Source organism: Zophobas morio, unplaced genomic scaffold, assembly GCF_036711695.1.
Source record: "Zophobas morio isolate AGI-343-1 ecotype UQ-CSIRO unplaced genomic scaffold, CSIRO_AGI_Zmor_V1 ptg000005l, whole genome shotgun sequence".
Lineage (NCBI taxonomy): Eukaryota > Metazoa > Arthropoda > Insecta > Coleoptera > Tenebrionidae > Zophobas > Zophobas morio.
The window spans coordinates 15092009-15115136 of record NW_026972110.1 but is presented as its reverse complement, the minus strand read 5'-3'; the positions used below and the strand labels follow the sequence as shown (position 1 = coordinate 15115136).

Sequence of the window (23128 nt, the reverse complement as noted above, 5' to 3'; positions counted from 1 at the left end):
ATGTGTTGTCCCTCAAACATTGATGCTTTTCGTGGAATGAATGTTAGAACCTAGATACACTTGTATTTCTCAGTGGTCTGTTACTCTACAGAACACGAAATAAAAACAAATCGTTTATTTTTGGTATTTCGCGATGATGATATTGGTGAGATTACATTGACGGATTGTGATCTTGCGACTGTCGATCTTTTGTCGCAGATATTCTAGAAATATCGCAATAGTGTCATACCATATGTGAACGCAAAGACCTCGGAAATACTCATTAAACCGCAGGATTTCAAGCTGGTAAAAAATCTGTCAAGCTATTTACGTACAACACTCTTGTATCTCAACCAAAACCATTGTCGGGTACACAGACGGTACTTTCCTATGCTTAATTGGTTTAAAAGCAATTAAGTTAATTTTTGTTTCCTCAGAGGTAGTTAAGGGAAATATCATCATCAGAAATGCTCACTCGTGGAATACAAGAATGCAAGTTTTCCATTATCGTCCCCTTGAAGCCTCCAGTTGGTGTTTATTGTAAATTTTTGTACACAAATTATTATTTTCACATACGCCAAATAAATCTCGCATGAAATGTACACCGCCTGTGTAGTATACAAGTGGTTTTACACTCTACTTCAAATTTTCAGTTTTCTACATACCGCATTCGATATAGAGAAAACAATAATGTTTTGCACTCTTGAAACTCAACACTCAACGAAATCAGACTTCGTACTAACATTAAAACAACATTAGAGCACTTTAACAAACCCTGCTTTTAATTAAGGATTTATAAAAAAAAAAAACGTTTTTTGCTTGGAAATGGTACCTGGCACAATTATGGAGATTTCAACACCACGGTGTTTTGGTTTGGTATCGATTAATTATTAATTCTAATTCAGTGATAAAAATATATAATATAATATAATCATTCCTTTAAAGTGGTATTAAATTACGTGTTTCTTTGCCCGTGTCCGTAATTGTTGTCATAAATAATTTTTTTCAATTAACCGTGTAAAATAATAAATATATAATTTAAACTGACCAAATACAAAAACTCGTCCTTATTTTATTAAGTCTGATCAATGTCTTTAACCAGCCATTTTAAAGTTTACATTTGATTGCTGCTTTTACTTCTCTTTTTTATAGCGCACAAAGATAAAATTTGTGATATTTTTTGCACAATTTTTATTTTTTTCCAAAAACTTCATATTCATTGTTGAAAATTAGATTGGATTAACAAATTATAGGCAGGTTTAGCATAAGTTTGTGAACACGTCATCGCCGGACTATGTCTCAATTTGACAAGACATAGTAAAATAAAAGTAAAAACATATCTTCTACAGTTAAATATTACAATTTTCCAAGAAAGTTATACAATGGTCTTTTTTGAAACTCAATAATTTATATTGCAAAATATGAACTTAAATTTATTTATTCATTTAGTTTAGAAAGTCGATAGCGTTGTGTTAGCAGTGTTAAAAAATTTTTTTTCGAACATTTTTTCGACCGAACTTCCTTCGCCCCTGAAGTACAGCTCAGGGTTACTTTGAAAAATAAAAAGAAATTGATTTTCCGAACATTTATTTATGATAACCTCTAGACATTAAAACAAATATAATAGATAAATAATACCAGTAACAGTGTAAAAAGCTAAACGACATCCTATAAATGTGTTTTGACATTTTTTTTTGCTTGTCTAAAATACCAACTTTTTTCAAATTTTCATAGAGCTTGTTTTTCTGAATTCATGAATGTATTATACTTTAATTGCCCATGCCGTGTTACTTCCAATTCGACGGAGGCATTATGTTACGAAAACACATTTGTTTATATTCTACTGGAGGGACCATGACAGGAAATGGATCGACAATTGCTCCAAAAATATGAATGCGTTGATAAAGCTAGAGTCTATAGTTTCAGTTCTATAATAGTATATTAAAGAACGAGTTTCATAAGGCAAATATTAAGACCAGAACCTAAGGATGAGTGCCACAATGGCTTTCTGAACGACTTATTTATACTATTTTTTCTACCGCGCACGTTTTTTCGCAAAATTTAATTGAAATTTGCGTTTTTTTAAATCTGGGGAATTTTGTCGTGGTTGGTGATGGGTTGGTTTGACACGAACCACGAAATAATTGAAGTTCGAATTTTCACAACAACTGTAATTCACAATAAGAAATAATAGCAAGCAATAATCAATTCGAGTTAATATTGGTTAAAATGTTTTGTGAAGAAGTTGGTGAAGTCCTTACGCCTCCCGAAATACGGGAAATTTTAATTTGACATTTGCCATTGACATTCACCTGACATTTCTCCTCATGGCTACCAATCTAACCGACCTAAATTACACCAGATTTATTTCAGAACCCCTTTCCGCTATTAACGAATCGCTATGACGTCATTTGAGTGCTTTGATAGCTCTATTAGAAAACCAAAAAACGTGCGCGGTAGAAAAAAACTTGCTAAATTTAAAGGGTGTTCAATTGCAAATTTCTATAGTAACGAGTTAAATTTGTAAATCTGATTTAGTGTGTATTTTTAACAACATTTAAATTTTAACACATTTTGATACACAATTTGATAATAAATATAACAGCAATAACATAAAAAATAAAAGATTCTATAGGCAAAATCTGAAGACGGATTCATAAAGAACAAGTGCAGGAGTATGTTATTATATAAAATTTAAACCATAGTTACTATGAAAAATTTTGAGGGGTTGTAATAAACTTGTTGGTGGGGATGATTAGAAAAATTACATGATATTCGTACTATACATACATACATACATTTTAGGAGATTATAGGTCTAATAAAAATGGATACAGTCACCAGACAGATTGACGGAAACGAAGATCATTTTTTTGTACTCTAGGGGTCAAAAAGTCAAATGGACTCGATTACTATACTTCCTTCGCTTACGCTCGGGAAGTAAAAAACATAAACAACAAACAAAAAATATATTTCAAGTGCCGACAATATGAAATATAATTAAATCCGTACGTGCTTAATTCGATTGTTTATGTTTGTACATCGAAAGAATGCTACGATTAAGCATATAGCAAGCTGCCTGTTTGAATAATTTTGTCTGTTAGAGGAGGAAATTATAATCATTAATTAAGCTACAATGGAGCAAAACGTTCTGAATATTATTTTAGATAATTAGCTGTTATTATGTTATCATCTCATTTGCCAAAATCACTCTTATTTTGGTAGGTACTAACCTCGCCCACCCGCCCTCTATTTTTTTAGAGAAATCTCATTTGCCAAAATCAGTCTTACCTTAGCAAGTATTAGCCCCGCCCACCCACCCTCTCTTTTCTTAGAGGGTATGTCCTTTGCCAAAATCAGCCTTATCTTAGCCGGTACTATCCCCGCCCACCCACCCTCTCTTTTCTTAAAGGGTATGTCACTGCCAAAATCAGTTTTATCTTAGCAATTACTGATAACTAACTTTTACAAAAAATGACCAAAATTTGGAAACATTACGAGTTTACTTATATGCAAAGACAGGAATTTTCACATCTTCTCCAGTGTTTTTAGTTGATTACGCTTTATGGATTTTTGTTTTGTCGGTTTTGTTTTTGTTTATAATTTAAAATAAGTATAATTTTTTTTTGGTTTATTTATTAATGAAAAATAACAACTTGTTTTATTAATAATAATGCACAAAGATTAATAACTACTGGCTGTTAAAAAAAAAATAAAAGGTATATTTCAGTCACTATTCACTCACGCATTAGGTGTGTGCAGTGTTGCCAAATTTACTTTTTAAAATTAGGTTTTTTTTTCGTAATTTGAGATAATAAGATTTTTTTTATTATTTTTTTGGGACTCCCGAAACATAACGTATTGAAGAGTTAATCCGTTATTCTCCAGACACCCGCTATATTATTTATACAATATTTTAATTATCCTGTAACTGGGCATAAAGTCCGTTGGATAATAAACCTTTAATATTATTACACGTCATTGTTTTTATATTGGTATAAAATGTGATGGCGCAATTTGAATTTTTTGCCTAGGGTTAAAAATCAAGGCGGATTCATAAACCACAAATACAGGAGTATGTTATTTTATAAAATATAAATGGTGTTTATTAAAAAATGTTTTGAGAGGACGTCACCAAATTGTCGGTGGGAATGAGTATCCACATTTTGGTTAGTGTTTTACATATAAGAAATCTGTATTTAACAATAAATTGTTAACAAATTTATCGGATTAAGACAGCATAAGTTTGATTTACAGTCACTATATTGATGATTATATGATTCTTAGGATTATTATGATCAGTAAACTACGAACTTTTAAGTTCTGAAAATTGTGTGTGAAATTATGTGATGTTCTACAAACTGATTACAATTTGATTCATACTGATAACGGTACAAAAACCCATGTGGTAACACTGTCTGTTTATATAGTGATTCGCTAACGTATAAATTAATTTATGAAATATTGATTATTATTTATTAGTTATTATTAGTCCATACAAACATGACAGATCTGCAGCTCAGACACCCCCAACTTCCGTAATTTCTGTGCTTTATTTACCAAACCCATCTTTCATTATCAGCAGTTCACTAATTAACTTTACATTTTTTGATAGATATTGTTACATAATGAAATCTTGTGGATCCTGTCAAATTACTGATTTATCTATTCGGGTGGCTAAAAACGCATTTTTTGCTCGTTTTCGTCACTGAAGCCTCATCAAGATTTTTTGTCCCTACGCTTCAATAAATCAATAATATGACAATTTATAATTAACGAACGAAAACATTCCTATTTCGGAAATTATTCACCTAATTTAAAATGCTACTACGTTCTCACAATTCCGAAAAATTAACAGCGCTGTTTTGTGGATCGAGTCACATTCCGATCAACCCTCGATAAGTTTGTTTTGCGGCCACGTATACCCAGTAGAGCAATTTTGTGACAGAAATAGAACGACAGAAATGCCATAAATAGCCATTTCGTTATAGCAAGCGATCACTTCTATAAGTTTTAAGAATGTCCATGGCCATAAGCACGCACAACAAGCAGTAAAATGAATCAGTTAAAAACGGAAAAGTCTTTAAGAACAGTGGATATATTTGTTTAGCGGCTTTTTTTATATCCATCGTCCGACTTTTCCTTTCATTCCCACTCATAATTAATTCAAAACTAAAAGTGGAAAGGCCACTAGACTATCGTAAAGTATTAGTAGTAACAGCGACCCATTAGTGTGACCTTGAAAAACCGCTAGGATTTGAGCGACCTTGAAAAAACCGCTAGGATTTGAGACCCGCTAGTAATTAGAGTTAATTAATTAATGCATAATTAATTAGCGATTAAATTCGATTTTAATTACGGGAGTATGTTTAATTAGTGTGTTTAAGCCTTAATTAGAATCGGGAATTAATTTATTAGAGGGTTTTAATCATTAGCGTGCATATTAAATGAGATTTAATCGATAATTAATTACCCTTAATTAGTAGCGGTCTTTAATTACTAGCGGGTCTCAAATCCAAGCGGGTCTCAAATCCTAGCGGGTTTGAAATCCAAGCGGGTCATAAATCTTCGCTGGTCAAAATGCTAGCGCTTTCACCTTCTGAAATCCTAGCGGTCATAAATGTTGAATTTAATTACGGGTGGGTTTGTATTTACTGTGGTTTTAGCCTTAGGAGTAGAAGGCATTAATGATTGGAGGGTTTTAATCATTAGTGTGAAAATTAATTGAAATTTAGTCGATAGTTAATTAATTACCCTTAAATACTAGCGTGCTGGTAAATCCTAGCGGTTTCTCTTCCCGAGTCAAGTGAAATCCATGCGGGTCGTAAATCCTGGCTTGTCTAAAATACTGGTTGTGTTATAAAAATGTTTAGGTCGCAACAAAGTCTGGAGGTATTAAATGCTAGCGCTTTCGCCACCCTCCGCAGGTGTTCTGAAAAATATATCATTTTTATTGTGTTTATCTTCTGCGACTGGCGCCGATTTGTGAATCAAAACAATTAGCCAGTTGTACAGGCCAGACGTTATAAAAATATTTTGGTTGCAAATGGTGTGTAAAAAAGACGTCTAACTTACCCGAGCACTTTAAAAAGAATAAAGTACCGGTCTGGGTGCAAGCGTCAGGTACTAAAAATCGGTAGATGAATACGGCTACAGGGATGTGTAAAAAGTCCTTTAACTTACGCTGGCGTTATTGGTGCTATAAAAAATGAATAAAGTACCGGTTTGGGTACGATGGACAGATGTCCAGGGTGCGAGGCGTCGAAGTCTATGTCGGCTTCAAGGATATAAAATGCAAATGCTCAGTTAGCGGTAAATTAAGCGGTAAATTAAGCGGTACTTTCATGCAAGTCTTATTAAATGGTACTGGGATGTAAGTCTTATTAAACGATACTTTCATGTAAGCTTTCAATATATTACATTTTTGTTAAAAGGGCTCGATTCGAATATGAATGAGTATTACATGAGTGACGTCTATTATGTTAATAACGTGATGTTCTAGCAAAATTAATTGTCGATTTAGAAACAGTATGTCCAAACTCTACAAATTCTTTTTATGTATGATTTTGTTGTAGACTGACGTTATCGAACAATTACTAAATAAATAAAAACCGAGGGTGTAGTTTTGAAGTTTGGTAACTGTGAGTATGTGAAGAAAAAATAAATAAATAAATAAGTAAATAAATAAAAAAAACGACGCTAAAGTTATATCAAAAGCATGATATTTAAAAAGGTATGTTAATGTTAAATAAAACAGTGTTAACGAAAATACTTCAGTTTTCGACACGCCCAATTGTAATAAATTTGATGCGGCATTGGTGGTATCGAATAAAAAAAAATTTTGCATGTTTTATAAAAGCAATAGAAATGTGGTAGGTGCAAAAATTTCTGTTGTATGACATATACATATATAAAACTTTGATATAATAATAATATTACCTTCAGATTTGAGGCGAATCTCGGAAATGGTTTTTTTACCTGCATGTAAAGAACCTTGAAAACGCCCTATTATACGGGTATTTTAGGTCGAAAAACGTTTTAACGCCCGAAGGGCATGAAAGTTTTGTCCCTTCTGCCTATTTAAGGATGCGGAACTGTCTTTTTTGTCACTTTTTACATGACCGTTTATCCGGTGTGCTTGCTCTAGTTAACAGTGTTTACTATTGAATCCGTAATGGATAGTTTTGAAAAGTTTTTAAATTCTCAAACTGTCAAACAGTTGCTTTTTTTATTACGTAGTGGTTTTCTTGAGGATCGGGAAAATTTAATTCAGTTTAGTGAACACGTGAATTTAAGATTTATTAATAATTTTTTGTTCATGTCGAGCGACGAAATAGCTCTATGTGAAACTCTACGTCGTGAAATACAAATCAAAGGTAAGTAAAAATAACTTGGTGTTTATTTTAGAAATAAATGAATAAAATGTTATTGTTATTATCAGGCTGCTTTGAATCTGAAGAGTCATCCTCACCCTCTTTAATTGCGGAACTCTTCAGTGAAAATCAAAGCGAGATTAACCAAGAAGGAGAAGAAGAAAAAGAGGAAGAAGAAGAAGACGAGGAAAAACAGTATCAAGAACATGAAGTCGAGATTGAAAAAACCGAAGACGTTCCTCAATCCCCCAGCCTACTGAACTACACAGCTACAAAATTAAAGAAAGGTAAGGTGTTCATATTACATATTGCATCATAATTTTTAAATTAGTATGGAGTAACCAAATTATGAATAATAATTTCAATTTTTTTTATTCTCATACAGATGAAAACAAGAATAGAAATCTTAAAGTGGTCAGAGGGACAGCGGATACCATAGTGATCTCCAAAAGAAACGGGTTATTCCTTATTACCGATAAGAAGCCATCGAGCGATGGACCGTGTTTGGAATGTATAAACAATCCACAGCCTGGGACATCTAAAAGTGTTCCGATATGTAAGTTATTGTATTTTCAATGTAACACAAATATGTAATTAGAAAATGTATATAGGTCCCCATCGTGCAAAGTCAAATCTTCAACTAGGGCGAGGCGTCGAAGATTCTTCAAACGTCAAGCCTTTCGGTAAGTCAATTTTATTAATACACTGTTTGCAAATTAATCATTTATGTATTTATTGTAGAAGCGGAGCTGAGCATGGAAGCAATAGGAAATCAAACCAACGACCACAAATTTTTAAACACGGTTCGGGAATCAGAAAGATTTATTAAAAAATTTGGTCTTTTATCCCGATGTATGGAGTTCACGCTAAAAGCTCCAACTGTAGAATCATCGGACAATCAAATGGTTTGGCTGAAGGTGTGTATAATTTCTTCTTAAATATAAAATTTGAAATTTTTCACAGTAATTGTTATTTAACGTTGGTAAACAATAATAATTGCAATAATATTTTATACAAAGTCGATATATATATTTTTTTTATTTGCAGAAAGTGATCCAAGAAATGCTCGATCATGTTTGCCGAGAGTTCCTTCCTGACGACATCGTCGGAATTTTAATGAAAAATGAAAATTACCCTGATAAACCGTTGGGCATTTCGTTCCGGAAATTTTCGGCTATGAGCGCCGATGTTATTTTGGACGTAATCTCCGTGGTGCTACAAAGTAACGCTGAGTTTTTCACCAGCGATTATTTGTCAATCCAAGTGGACCGCGTGCGCCCCCCAGCTGGATACGGTACGTCTGCTATCAACGGAAAAGCCGTGAGTTTTAATGAGTACAGCGTTACCAAAAATAGTATATACGTTATCGACAACCAAGGCACCGATTGTCTTGGTATGGCGCTAGTTGTGGCCAAAATGTACTGCGACAGCAACAACGACCGAAAATCCTTGAAACAATTTTCGCAAGCTCGTGGAAAAATATTATTGCAAACTCTTGCTGCGGAATTGTGTCGCGCGAGTAATGTCTGTTTAATTAACGGTGGAAATTACGTTCAACTTAACGATTTCCAAGAGTACTTGTCTGACTATACCATAGTGGTATATAGCAGTCGCGTAGGCAATTCTGTTTATTTTGAGGGTCCCCGTGCCCCGGGTAAAAAATGTCTCAATCTGATAATGGAAAACAATCATTACAATGTAATTTTAAGCCTTACAGGCGCCTTTTCTACACAGTATTTCTGTGAGCTTTGTCGCGTACGATATTCCAGAGGAGATCGCCACAAATCTTGTCCGTACATATGTCCGTGTTGTCACGCTAGTCCTCCTTGTAATATTAACGACAACGGCGAAAATATTTTAAAATGTCGGTCATGTTTAAGATGTTTTCGGGGTCGTATATGTCTTGAAAAGCATATCGCCGCTAAATTGTGTGAAAAATTAAAAAAGTGCCATATCTGTCACAAACATATTTGGGTTAATAAAAAAACCAATCATATTTGCGGTGTATCCCGATGTAGCACATGTCGTGCTGATAAACCAGTTCGACATTTCTGCTATATGCAGCCTAACCGGGCGTCTTTAGGCAAAGCTGAAGAAAACGTTCACGATTTTTTGTTTGTGTTTTACGATCTAGAAACTACTCAGGACAAACAAATTAGAGAAGGCATGTTTTTACACGAACCCAATTTGTGCGTTATCCAAAAAGCATGCCGTATTTGTATTTTGATTGACGACGTTAATGGTAATTGTTATAATTGCGGGCAACGTCAATTAATTTACAAAGAGGACCCTGTAGATAGGTTGCTAGAACATGTAGCCGAAATGTCGAAAAAGTTTAAAGTTACGGCTATAGCGCATAATATGAAAGGTTTCGATGGGAGTTTCCTTTTGCAAAAAATGTTCGACAATGTCAGCCGATGGTGTCCCGAGGTGATCCGGACTGGGACAAAACTAATGTCGATTACCTGTGGCACGTCGATAAGATTCATTGATAGTTTGAACTTTATTCAATTGCCGTTGTCGCGTTTTCCATCGGCCTTCAAAATACAAGGTTGCAAGGGGTATTTTCCCCACTACTTCAATAAATCCACCAATAAAAATTATGTAGGAACTATTCCTGAAAAATGTCACTATGGTTGCGATTCAATGATGCCTGATGAACGCGCTAGATTTGTTAATTGGCATAATGAGCAGATCGAAAGTAATGCAGTATTTGACATGGGTAAAGAAATCGTTAAATACTGCATTCAAGATGTGGATTTATTGCGGAAGGGTTGTTTGAAATTTCGAGACTGCTTTATTTCAGGGTACGGTATCGACCCATTCTTAGAATCTTTAACAATCGCGTCCGCTTGCAACCTTGTCTTCAGGAGAAACTTTTTGCAAAAGGACACCATCGGGATTATTCCCAGGAACGGCTACCGGTGTGGTGATAACCAATCTGAGGTGGCCATTAAGTGGCTTACGTGGATTGGTCATTCAAATAATATAGTTATCAATCATGCTGCCAATGGTCGTGAAACTCGTTTACCTGAAAATATTTTAGTTGATGGTTTTTGCGAAGCGACAAACACGGTTTTCGAGTTTTACGGGTGTTGGTATCATGGTTGCGAAAAGTGCTATTTTGATCAGACATGTAAGCTGTCGGACAAAAAAGATGGACTTTTTATCAAGCGCGAAGCCACCTTAGACAAGGAATACCGCATTAAGGCAGCCGGGTATAATTTATTGACAATCTGGCAGTGTCAATATGAGAAAGAATTAAAAAGAAATCCGGCGATGCAAGAATTTATAAATGCCATACCGAGAACTAGATGCCCACCGTTAAACCCTCGTGATGCATTTTACGGCGGTCGCACAAATGCATGTAAGCTGTATTATAACTGCACCTCCGACGACGAAAAAATTATGTATTACGACGTGTGTTCGTTATACCCCTACATAAACAAATACGGTAAATACCCGATCGGCCACCCTATAAAAATTTATGTAGGGGATAACGAATGCCGGCAGGTCGAACTGCAAAGTGTCGAGGGATTAATTAAGTGTCTCGTACTACCTCCACAAAATTTATATCACCCTGTACTTCCGTACAGGTGTAATAACAAACTGACGTTCCCTTTGTGCCGTACTTGTGTTGAAGGTTTATTACAGACTGAATGCACTCACGCAGAAAGCGAACGGCAGTTTGTTGGTACTTTCGTGGCTGACGAATTGCGAAAAGCCGTAGAACTGAGGTACAGAGTGATAGAAATTTTTGAAATCTGGGAGTATAAAACCGTAATTTACGACAAAGAGACAAATACACCCGGTCTCTTTTCTTCATATATAAATTGCGGTCTGAAAGGAAAACAGGAAAACAGCGGGTTTCCAGCGTGGTGTGACACTAATGAAAAAAAAGATATGTATATAGCATCCTATTTCGAAAAGGAAGGTATCTTACTCGAGAAAAACAAAATTACGCAGAACAGCGGGATGCGATTTTTATATAAAATCATGTTGAACAGTTTTTGGGGCAAATTCGGCCAAAAAGAAAATGCCCCAAAGACTGAAATTATAAACAAATCGATAGACTTGTTTAAACTTCTAACTAATCCGTCGGCGGAGGTGCATAATTTAACAATAATTAATTCCGAGGTGGTGTTGGCAACATGGAACAAGGTGGACGAAGATATAGACCCATTAAAAACAGTTAATGTCGTTGTTGCCGCGTACACAACCGCTGGCGCTCGATTGGAGCTATACAAATATCTGGAACGCCTAGATCGTCGTGTCTTGTATTTTGATACAGACAGCGTCATTTTTAGTCAAAAAAATGGCGAGTGGATGCCGCCAGTTGGTGATTTTCTTGGCGATTTGACCGACGAGCTAGGCGAGTACGGCGATGGCAGCTTCATAAGCGAGTTTGTCAGCGGGGGCCCAAAAAATTATTGTTATAAATTTTGGTCGTGCAAAGACCAGTCGTACAAGACTGTGTGCAAGGTGAAAGGAATCACCCTAAATTATGAAACCTGTAAAATTTTAAATTTTAACAAAATGAAAGATATGATTTGTAATAGAGAGGATGATGAGGATGATGAGATTTTACGCTTAAATTCTAGAGTTATAGTAAGGAATCCCAGATACGATGTGTTTACCAAGCACACAAGTAAGCAATATAGAATTAGAGCAACAAAACGTAGACGTCTCGAAAATTCCTACGACACTTTACCTTACGGTTTTAAAAATTAAATGGTTGCTGTTATAAACTCGATAGTTTGTCGTTGCGGTTGACTGTAATTTTATCTTTGGAACTTATTTTTAGCGTTTTTTTTCTTTTTTGTAATTGATGTCGATGTAATTTGTGATTTTAGAACATTTTAATTTTATATGTATAATATTGTTGTTGTTGCTGATAATTGTCTTTTTTTTTTACATGGAAAACTTGTCTCAAATAAACTTGTTGTATTTTATATATATTTTTTTTTGCACATGAGCGAGCCTGCACGCTTGTGTGTGTGTGTGTGTGTGTGTGTGTGAGTGCGCGCGCGCGTGTGTGTGTCGCTCCGCCCGCCCGCCCGCGCCGCCGCCCCTCCGCCCGCGCCGCCCCTCCGCTCGCGCCGCCCCTCCGCCCGCGCCGCCCCTCCGCCCGCGCCGCGCTCGCGTTCATCCGTTCAACTCCGATGAAAGTGTTTGCAAAGTAGCTTTGAAAAAAAAAACAAAGGAGATGGTATTTTGGAACTTTATTTACGGCTAAAATAATAATCAAACATTTTTTTACAAATAAGATCATTATTCATAGGATTGCGTGTCTTAAACAAACTTAAAAATTTATCTACAGAATTATTTAAGGTATAATTTAAAAGAAATAAGATGCAGTAATGCCCGCAAACGCTGGACGCAACATCTTGAATTACGCGGTAATTGTAGCTCCACATTGTAGAGTTTCTTTTTAGAAAATCCAGAATGTTTTTTCGAGGCTTTCGTCCAAAACTGTCAAAAAAATATGCGAATCCGTAGCAGTCGATATAAATACCCATCCAATGACTACCGGGCATATAATCGGGGTCCTCATTTACGACAATCAAAGCAGGCCTACTCATATACATAGGCAACGTATTGTTAGCAAAAACAGCATAGTGATATTTGCCCGATTTTGCAATTTTGGCTAGGCAGTTTTCCAGCTGCACAGTGTTCATTATACCAGCTGGAAAGATTCTGCACGTTACTCAAGGAGCATTTGACTTTATGGGTGTGATTTTTGCAAGTCCGGTTGTTATAAAGTGCGTTTAATTCCCTAAACGATGGACAGCTGTGTTGTTGTACGTCAATAACTGTTTTGGTGGGCATCCGTTGCTCGAGTATTTTTTTCTTCCTTTTGCCTTTAACGTAAACGCGTTCGATGTTCTTGGTTGTTTCCGCTAAAATGGTGTCGACTTTACTGTAAGATTCACTCCCATCGCACCACGATAATCCGTGTAAGTTTCGAGTTACCCAGTCAATTTGCTCTTGGAAATTATGTGGTAAATTTGGCAAATCCTCAGGTGGTTTAAACAAAAAATAATCAATATTCGATTTTTCAGTGTTTAAAATTGCCAATTCCTTAATAATGGTACCGTCTTTGTCCGAGTTCAAGAAACTTTGATAATCGACAAACACGACCATCGTTAACGCCCGTTATTAAATAACTAACGAATATTTATTTGTAGAACATTATTTAACTACTGAAGTCTACAACAACGTTGCGTTTTTTGTCAATTTCTATGACGCTGTCAAATTCTCCATAAATTAAACAGTTTGTCGTTTCCGTCAAAGCAGTCTGAAACGCCACTTCCAATCTAACACTTCCATTTTTAACGAGATTCCAATGAGTCATGGAACCCGCTGAAAGATCCGGCGTGAGATCAAAAACGGCGACGCTGTACCCTCCCGAATAAGCTTCGCGTGATATATCATTTCCCTCATTAAGAAAATGCATTCCGGTCCCGGAAAATAACGTGTGATACATGGTAACGTATTTTTTACTTGGTCCCGCAAAATCAGGCTGAAATGGTTTACACGGTACTTGGTGACCGTCGACATATAGAACCATAAAGTTCAAGTTGAAATGTTGAAAGTTGAATGGATTCAACGTAAAGTCACCGTTGAATGCCTTGTTTGATACAAAGCATACAGCAATACGTTTTGGCAGTTGACCCAAAAAGATATTATCCAGAGATTTGGAAAGTACACCTTGAGGCAGCGTCAGTACTTTTATCTCGGTGCGAGTGATGGGATACTTCGCAGATGACAATTCCAAAGCTTTTGCGTGAGCTAACATCACGGTTGGGCTTATTTTAACTCGTCGCACAAGTAGCGTGGCGTTGTTAATTTGTATTTTTCCGGTCGTCGTTCCATCGGCCATTAATGCAAAATTATTTCTTGAACGAACCAATTTTACTCGTAACTCCACACCGTTAATTAAAAATTTACTCTGATTGAAAAGATCGCAATTAAGATGCCCGATCAGATCTACTTCTTTACTTTCTTTTGTAAACATTTTACGTTTCTTATATCCATCGTTATCATCATCGGCGTTATCCATTTTTCCGGGTGTATCGGGGTACCACAAGCCGCACGTTAGGTGAGAATTTTTAGCAGCTGGGCCATAATTTAGCAAAGTTTCAATATACGATTTGTAAGCATACGTGTTATTTGGGGGTGAAATTAATTTTTGATTTAGATAAACGTCAATCTGGCTAAACAGAGAATGTAAAATGTTATTAACAGGTGCAATTTTATCGGTAGCAGCAAAATTTGTCCCATCCTCCTTAACAAGTTTTACATTCAGCAAAAGAAGCGTGTGCGATAGATCGATGTACTCATCGGCCCCGTTCACCACAAATTCCAAAGGACCATCGTCTGTAATGCTGTTTAAAGTGTTGTAGTGCAACCACTGTCCATTTTCAATGCTAGTTTGGGTAGTCGGTAAAGCGAATAAATCTAGTTCGGACTTCACACATTCACAGCTACGTGGATCAAGAAAAGCCATATTTCAGTGTTAACTAAAAATGTCTTTGCGCGACGGGTTCTTTTTGTCGTTGTTTACTTTACGACGAATAGACCGTTTCTGAGATTTAGAAGCTTTCCTCTTTCGTTTTAAACAACCAGACCCCACCAAACTATCAATTTTACTTTGGACTTTGCGTTTCAAATTTTCGGCCGATTCAGCAACGCGTGATTTAAACGCACCAACGACGGGCTTTTCGCTGGCCACGTCATCGAGAAAGTGAGTTCCCGAACGAAGCGCTTCTTGCCCGACAGTCTTTAGACCGCTCCTGAGCAAAGGCATCACCGAACGAAATAAACCTTTCAAAAAACTGCCAAAACCGTGCCCCCTTTGGTATACGCTACCCCGATAAATAGCTCCTATCCCCGTTCCAGCTTGGTTTACATAATAATCATGATAGCATGGACTCATCGCGACAACTTTTTAAAATGAAGCTTAACACTCACAGTACCAAACTGAAATGGTATTTTTTCACCCGTGTTACTTCTTATATCTATTTCGATGTTTTCGAATTCACGTTTTAACACTGGTACATAGTGAGGTTGTGAAAAAAACTGAACATGTTGCACGCCGTACGTGTAGCGGGTGTTATCCAGAACAACAATTCGCAGAACTTTGGCCACAACATCGCCTATTAACTGCGGTTCTATGATATCGCAGTATGTGAAGAAATGCGACGGAAGGCCCAACAAAATATTTGACGGGTGAGTCGAGAATTTGTTTAAAATGTTTGTGTTCGGTTCAAAACCTAGCTGTAAATTTAATTTCGGCGATAGAATTAATGATGTTAAATTGACGCTAGAAGATGCCACGCGAACCTTCTTCGTTTTTTCATCTATCGTAAATCTGACATTGTTTCCACTTATAACAGGATTTTGATTCAACGCAGCCAGTATTGAGTCTATTGACTCATAATTACCAGCATCAATTTTCGTTTTACTTTTTACACCGTCCGCAGGAAAAAAATCAGCGTTTTCGTTGCTTAAGATATCATCAACTGAATTATATTGATAACGTTTCATTTGTTGATCGAGCCACATTGAAAGGTACTTGTCCTCGAGGTACCCGGTTAGTATATCGCGACATAAGGGGTCCTTAAAATCGACATTGAACGTGTAATATACAATATTCTCGCCTTCTTGAATTGTTAGAAATGAACAAGGATATTGAATTTCAGCTAATCCAACACACCATTCACCATCTAAATGCAACGATCGCGGCAACTGCGTGCAAAAATGCGTTGATGTATTGTTCGGGAAATATGTTTTTGAACTGTCAGAAATCAGCGTAAGATAAAAATTCTCGCGATCCGTCATATTTCGTGCAAAGAACTTTCGAGAATCCACGAGTTAAACTTTGGAGGATAATTTTTCCACTGAACTAAAATTTCAGTACGACCGTTTTTATACCTCTTTTTCAAAATCTTATCAATGTGAAACGATTTTTCAGGGTTATATTGCACACGCTGAATTTCCGGTTGATAAAATACGCCGTCTACTGGTTCGCCCAGCAAATCTTTTATCTTGTATACGACAGGATCTCTTTTTATGACGTTTGTAATTTGAAATATCTCCCCACTCCAATTACTAGCATAACCTTTTTCAAATACATGTTTAAATCTGGTTATTCGTATGTAATCCCCGACTTTGTATAAAATTTTCGAATTGCTTTTTAATAACGGTTGTTTATGTCTGTAGATATTCCGGTAAACTTGCAAGACATTATCGGCGTTCACGTGATTAGGAGCCATCTTAATAGTTCGATGATATGAATTATTGTACGATTGCACGAGATCGGGTAAAACATCGATGTAACGCTGGGTATTGGCGTAAGTAAAATATTTAAACATTTTTGATTTTAGTGTTTTATTGAAACGTTCTACAACAGCCGCTTTTACATCTGGATTTTTCGCTACATAAAAATTAACTTCATGTTGTTTAAACAATTTTTGCACTCTACTAGCTAAAAATTCTTTTCCTTTGTCAGTCTGTAGATTTAGAGGTATTCGCTCGTTAAAAATTTGTTGAAAGGCCGACGAGACTTCAACGCCTGTTTTAGTCTGCAACGGTTTCACCCAAGCATATTTAGAAAACACATCTATAACGCTCAGTAGGTACCCGACGTTGTCGTTGTCCTCTTTTAAATTTCTAAGATCTATTAAATCAGCTTGAAAAAGTTCATCGATATTTGTCACGAGATATTTGTTTCTCGGAAATATTTTGCGCACTTGTTTATGCAAGGTGTATGCATCCTCACCTTCCAACCACTTTTTGACGTGCGGCTCCGGAGTCTTAGCGACTTTAGATAATTTGTTTAAGCCGGAAAAACTCGCCGGGTTAGAGGGACTATAATAATGCTCGCGTAGATGGTTATCCATTACAGCGTCACTTGAAGGAAAATTTTGACCACTTTGTTTTTGATGATGATGTGGGCCTTTTTTTTCTTTGGTTGGGCGACGTCGACTGTTCGGACTCGTGACTTGAACTAAGAGGTTGAGCCGGTGATGATGAACGTATAGGCGACAGAAAATCGTTTGGTTCTTCTACATCTACATAAGCTGAGGAAGAATCAGACCGATTCATGTTTCGATTAATATATTCTAAACGTTTTTGATTGGTTATTAAAACTCGTGGAATATTAATACTACGCAAAACGTCGGCAAATTCTGCCCACCCCGCTGGACCGTTTTTTGTTTTATTTGCTCTGACAACATCATTTACTAGATCCGTTATATTAGAGCCAGCTATTGGTTTTCCGTCGGCGCTCACAACACCCATAGCATCCCAGGTAATTCCAGAGTTTTTTAATTTTTGCATCAATGATGACGCTTTATTTTTATATTGTTTGGGCACGGCTGACAAAATATCGTTAAACCCGTCGTAGCTTTTTTCTGCCTGTACTACCGATGGTGACTCCTGAGGAGAAGAAGCTTGTAATTCCACAACGGGTACTTCAACAGTCTTGCGATTATGGCTAAGTAAATTCAAATATCTTTGTAAAATTTGATTATACATAGACCATTTTTGGGTGTCATCCAGATTTTTTAAATTGAGAACCGAGCTCATTTCTTCATCCAACTTTGACAAAGTGTCCGGTTGATTACTCTGTAGTTGACGAGTTCGTTCAAAAATATTTGGGTCCACCAAAATCATTTTCTTAGCATGCTCCATTTTTACGTAAAAAAAATGTTAATTCACTTTGCAACTAACGAACTCAAAACACCCGATATTATAGGAGCGAGCAATAGAGGCAGAAAGGCACCACCCTTCTGTACGAGTATTTTTTTCTTTTTAATAAAAGATTCACGAGGTTTCACTAGACACCTTAAACTTTTCTTATGTTTAGCTAATTGCTGTTTCTGACTTTTACTCAAAGAAACTTTTCCTAGTAATGTATTGTGGACACATTCACAAATACAACGTACAAGATTATAATCTGCAGAATTTAAAACAGCCTTTCTGTAACTAGGTTTGGCTTTATGCAAAAACCTTAACACCTCTTCATTGCTACGTAACAAGCGCGACATTCCAGTTAAGAATGAGAATTTTGCAATGAACGTTGATATTTATATCCGTTTTTCGGTACGTAGATAAATGTCGGTTGTTCATCCGGTAACACGTTAGTTCGAAATCTGAAGTTCTCGGATGTGTCCTGCTTTAAATCAAATAGTAAATAACCATGAGGCCGAGTCGTTGCATCACTGTAAGCTTCTCGAATAAATTTTGTGTTTTCTGGAAATATTTGTCTAGCCAAATGACTGATTTGTGCTCTATCTCTAGGATTTTTGAAATATATAATGTAGTTGGCGTTTAACGAGATGTCTCTTTGACCTCTACCTTGATGAAATAAATTTTGCGTGATGTAAAATACACTAACTTTACGATGATGACTGCCCTTAGTAAATATATCAACTATGCCGCTTGTTGTTTCCCTCATTAAATCATCGATAATAATTAAAACGGGCATCGTACCGTCAAAGCAACTTAAATCAGGCATGCCCTGACGATATTCAATGTTTAAATATTTTAATTCTTCGTTTTCGTATAAAGACTGCCATTCATCAAAGTACCAAACAATTTGTTTAAATTCGGTATCGCATACGAAGTTTAAGTTTTTTAAAAACCTTGAAATAAAATGTGATTTACCGCAACCAGTTGGACCAGCGACTATAGCTGTAAAAGGAGTCTTAAAACGTTGATCCATATTTTTTTTTAATATTAATATTATTATTATTAATATTATTATTATTTATATATATACATGAGAGAGAGAGAGTTGCTCTTTCATATGCACCAACTAACGGGAAATGACAATTAACAAGTTGTGAAAACGATTTTATTTTATTTTATTCATTTAAAATACTTGATCTCTCTCTCTCTCTCTCTCTCTCTCTCTCTCTTGGATAGGTATGTATATATATAGATATATATATATATATATATATAAAAAAAGAGTTCATTTCCTTGATATATTTATTTATTTATTTGTAACAATAACACATTTTTTTATTGTGTCATTTTGAATGACGGGTAATTATAAGTATTGTGCTCTTTACAATACGCAATCCGACTTTGTACGTGATGCTTAAATGTACACGGCATTTTCAAGTATATCTCATACAAAATTTGATTGTTCTGAAAACTGTTAATTATATGTAACGCTGTTTGTTCAAAAGTCCTATCATCTCTAACATTATTATTATCATCACCCATAATTTCAAATACTGTACTGTCTATAAACGCATCGTATTTTGGAAATACGCGGCGCTGAATCGAAAATTGTTCTAATAACGAACTGAAAAATTCACTTAAGCTTAAGAATGTTTGAACAGTGTCCACGCTCAGATGTAAGGGTTCATACACATCTTCATTGACCGGTTCAAACTTTATCACTCTGTTCTTGCATACATAAACACTGTATTTTCCTATATCGCACAAGAACATATCACAGCCCACGTTTCGCACCAGTGGCATATATTCGCGTAGTTTCTTGACGAGTTCTCCGAATTCATCTTTGACAAACCACGCTGCACTGGTGAGTTGAGGGTTGTGCAACTTGATCACGACTTCATAATCACGAAGTGGTTGTACACCGATGCTGACAAATTTACTTCCCGACTTGGTCAACGGAAATACTCTCTCGTTTAATAAACGATATTTCTCATTTCTTATTTTTCGAAGTTCCTCAGCCTGCAGAGTGTTCTCCAACTTATCAGCTGCGGCACACATCAGCTTCTCAAGATCCCCTTCAGCAACATCACCCCAAAAATCGATCTCTTGACCCTCGCTGTGTACGACGCCCACCGAGGTATGACCTGGCGGAGACGATGGCGTTAAAGGTACCGGTTGAGAATCTTCAATTACTATTTCTAAATCTTCACAGTCCTTGAGGCGCAATTTCTTTTGAAGAGGTGGTGCCGATTCTTTGGTGACGGTGTTGGGACGGACACGTTTCATCATCTAAAATAAAATAAAACATACACGCGTATTAAAAAAATAATACCAATAATTAGCACGATTAAAATAAAATAATTAATTAATTAATTAAAATAACGATGGAAAAGTTTTTTACTTACGTTGAATTGAATTGATAGAGAAGTAAACCACTTGGTGCACACACAATTCACTATACAACACTTGGGGGAGCTTCTTCAAAGAGGTATACAAAATTGCAATTGCCATCGTATCGAGCTTGCGCCCATTTATAGGTGTTCCGAATAATCATTTAAGAAATGAAAGCGCTAGTCTTTTAAACCCGCTAGTATTTTACACCGCTTGGATTTACACGCACCCCGAAACCCTTGGGCGAGGGAAGTATCGGCATTTATGACCGCTAGGATTTCGGAAGGTGAAAGCGCTAGCATTTTGACCAGCGAAGATTTATGACCCGCTTGGATTTCAAACCCGCTAGGATTTGAGACCCGCTTGGATTTGAGACCCGCTAGTAATTAAAGACCGCTACTAATTAAGGGTAATTAATTATCGATTAAATCTCATTTAATATGCACGCTAATGATTAAAACCCTCTAATAAATTAATTCCCGATTCTAATTAAGGCTTAAACACACTAATTAAACATACTCCCGTAATTAAAATCGAATTTAATCGCTAATTAATTATGCATTAATTAATTAACTCTAATTACTAGCGGGTCTCAAATCCTAGCGGTTTTTTCAAGGTCGCTCAAATCCTAGCGGTTTTTCAAGGTCACACTAATGGGTCGCTGTTACTACTAGTATTGACACGGGTAGAGGATCTTCAGTCATATCAAATCGATTCACTTGCATAATGTCATAATTATAGAGTGTTGTGGGATGGACCCTTGCGGCATAATCCATCGGATTTTTTATTCCTTTGATACAGTACTTGCAATATGTCCATCATAGGTCACGGTCTTACAACCTAGTCATCAATATTGACAAAGTCCGCGGATTCATGAATTATGCAAACTGAAAATACCATCAAATGTCGAATGTCGTGGTATCGATTACGTTGTTAATTTTCATATTGTCAACTCTGTTTGTACACATCATGTCGGGTGTACTCACTATAAATAAAATTAGTATAAATAGAGCACAATTCACACTATACCTACGACGAGTGTATGCTTCTCATATAAATAGCTCTAAATACGTAATGAGATATTTGTACATGCAGGTGTTCTGTAACGATTTATTTTAAGATCGTCGACCTTCGTGCTTACAATTAACTTTGTAACTCTATGCCTAATCTGTGCGGTTTTGCGGTATTGTTTTTGGATCACGGCATATGACCTACTTTGTAATTATGCTAACGACTCAAACTGAATTCATCTATGTGACACTTTGCACAATGAAGCAATAATTCGATTTGCAGCAAAGTATATCTCACACCTGTGACAGCGACATGACAATCAATAATAACTATGTGTCAACCACGTGTATTATAATGGTAAACGGGGTTGTTAACAAGTTCTTACGTGTGAATTTAGATCACAATCGTATTACCATGTGCATTTTTATCACTATGTAAACTTAGTACGAAAAAGAAAGGGAAAATCTCTCGTCTAGCACCCACATGCATAATCCCATTTGTTACACAACTTTTAGCTGTCACAGAAAGTCCAAGACATGCGTTACAAATTAAAGTCTCTAGATCATAATTTTATTGGCTTTAAAATATCCTAATATACATAGATATTGGTGTCGGACTCATTTTCTAATCGGCTACTAATCAACGTGACAAGCGTTACAAATGTAAGGAATCAATACCTGAACAGTGAACACTGTGTCACATAAGTAGATTTCAAGTAAAGCTGTAGCATCGTCTAATTATCTACTTCGTTAATAATACCCAAGCCTAAGCTAAGGAAATATTGTAAGAGGATGCATCCGACGAATGGCTACTTTTATATTTTTGGACGTTTCATAAGAGTATAAAAAAATATGTCTCCTCCCGTTTCTGTCTGTCTGTCTGTCTGTCTGTCTGTCTGTCGTCTGTTCCTCGATGTTTATAATTTCCGAAACTACCGAACTGATTGTTGTTAAATAGTATATATATGTTAGGTATAGCGTGTAGATGGGAAAACGCTAACCGACCCATTATTTTTTTTACATTTAAAACTAAATTATAAAAGTATATTGAATGTTTTAATATGGAATATGTTACATTCAGTGTATGTATTTAGTTAGAAAAATTGGTGGAACGTTATTTCAACAGAACTTCCCTCCCCTTGAAATATGTCCAACTTTTTCGAAAAATTATAACAAAATTGCAAATTTTTTTTATGATAACCCCTATAAGTTAAAATAAAAATATGAAAATATGTATGTACCGTTAAAGTGAAGGTAAAAAGAAGCATGTTATGCAGATTTTTCAAGTGAGTTATTCTATTAATTAGATGGATCCAATGTCTTAATACTAATAAAAACAGTATACTGTATTGCTAAATTTTCGGGAACATTGAATCGTTCTTGATCTAATCAGTAAAATAGATTGTCTCATTCATTAACTTACTTTAATTACCCTGTAAAAATAATTCTAAAACATATGAAGGTGTTCATAAAAGTATAGGTTCCTACTATTTTATATGTTTTAAACAGGATTTATTCGATAAAAGTTTGCGGCGACGTCATCAATTTTTTGGGAGGGGATAGACGCATAAATTTTGATTAACGATTTACAATGCTTACGATGAGCACGTCTGCAAGGTTTCACAAAACAAAAATCCAGACAGACGGACTGACGGAAATTGGAGACCACTTTTTCGGA

The 23128-nt window shown here is 35.9% G+C and overlaps 3 protein-coding genes across 3 annotated transcripts in view; 1 reads left to right on the top strand and 2 right to left on the bottom strand.

Moving 5' to 3' along the window:
- The window catches only part of LOC135122833 (carboxypeptidase N subunit 2-like), an 84911-nt gene that overhangs the window by 61567 nt on the left and 216 nt on the right, over positions 1-23128 (bottom strand). The gene's annotated exons all lie outside the window — the stretch shown is intronic.
- LOC135145859 (uncharacterized) lies at positions 8528-12517 on the top strand. The gene is made up of 2 exons (XM_064077991.1): positions 8528-11999; positions 12372-12517. Exons 1-2 carry the CDS (start codon positions 8528-8530, stop codon positions 12515-12517), a joined length of 3618 nt encoding a protein of 1205 aa, XP_063934061.1.
- On the bottom strand, positions 13548-14861 carry LOC135145849 (uncharacterized protein F54H12.2-like). The gene has a single exon (XM_064077983.1). The coding sequence runs from the start codon at positions 14859-14861 to the stop codon at positions 13548-13550; it is 1314 nt and encodes a 437-aa protein (XP_063934053.1).

Excerpts from the sequence above, each read along its gene's own strand:
- LOC135145859 (XM_064077991.1), top strand. The coding sequence starts at position 8,528 with ATGAGCGCCGATGTTATTTTGGACGTAATCTCCGTGGTGCTACAAAGT. Across the intron at positions 12,000-12,371 it reads TGTGTTTACCAAGCACACAA|TGCGCGCGCGCGTGTGTGTG; the intron begins GTAAGCAATATA and ends TGTGTGTGTGAG.
- LOC135145849 (XM_064077983.1), bottom strand. The coding sequence starts at position 14,861 with ATGGCTTTTCTTGATCCACGTAGCTGTGAATGTGTGAAGTCCGAACTA.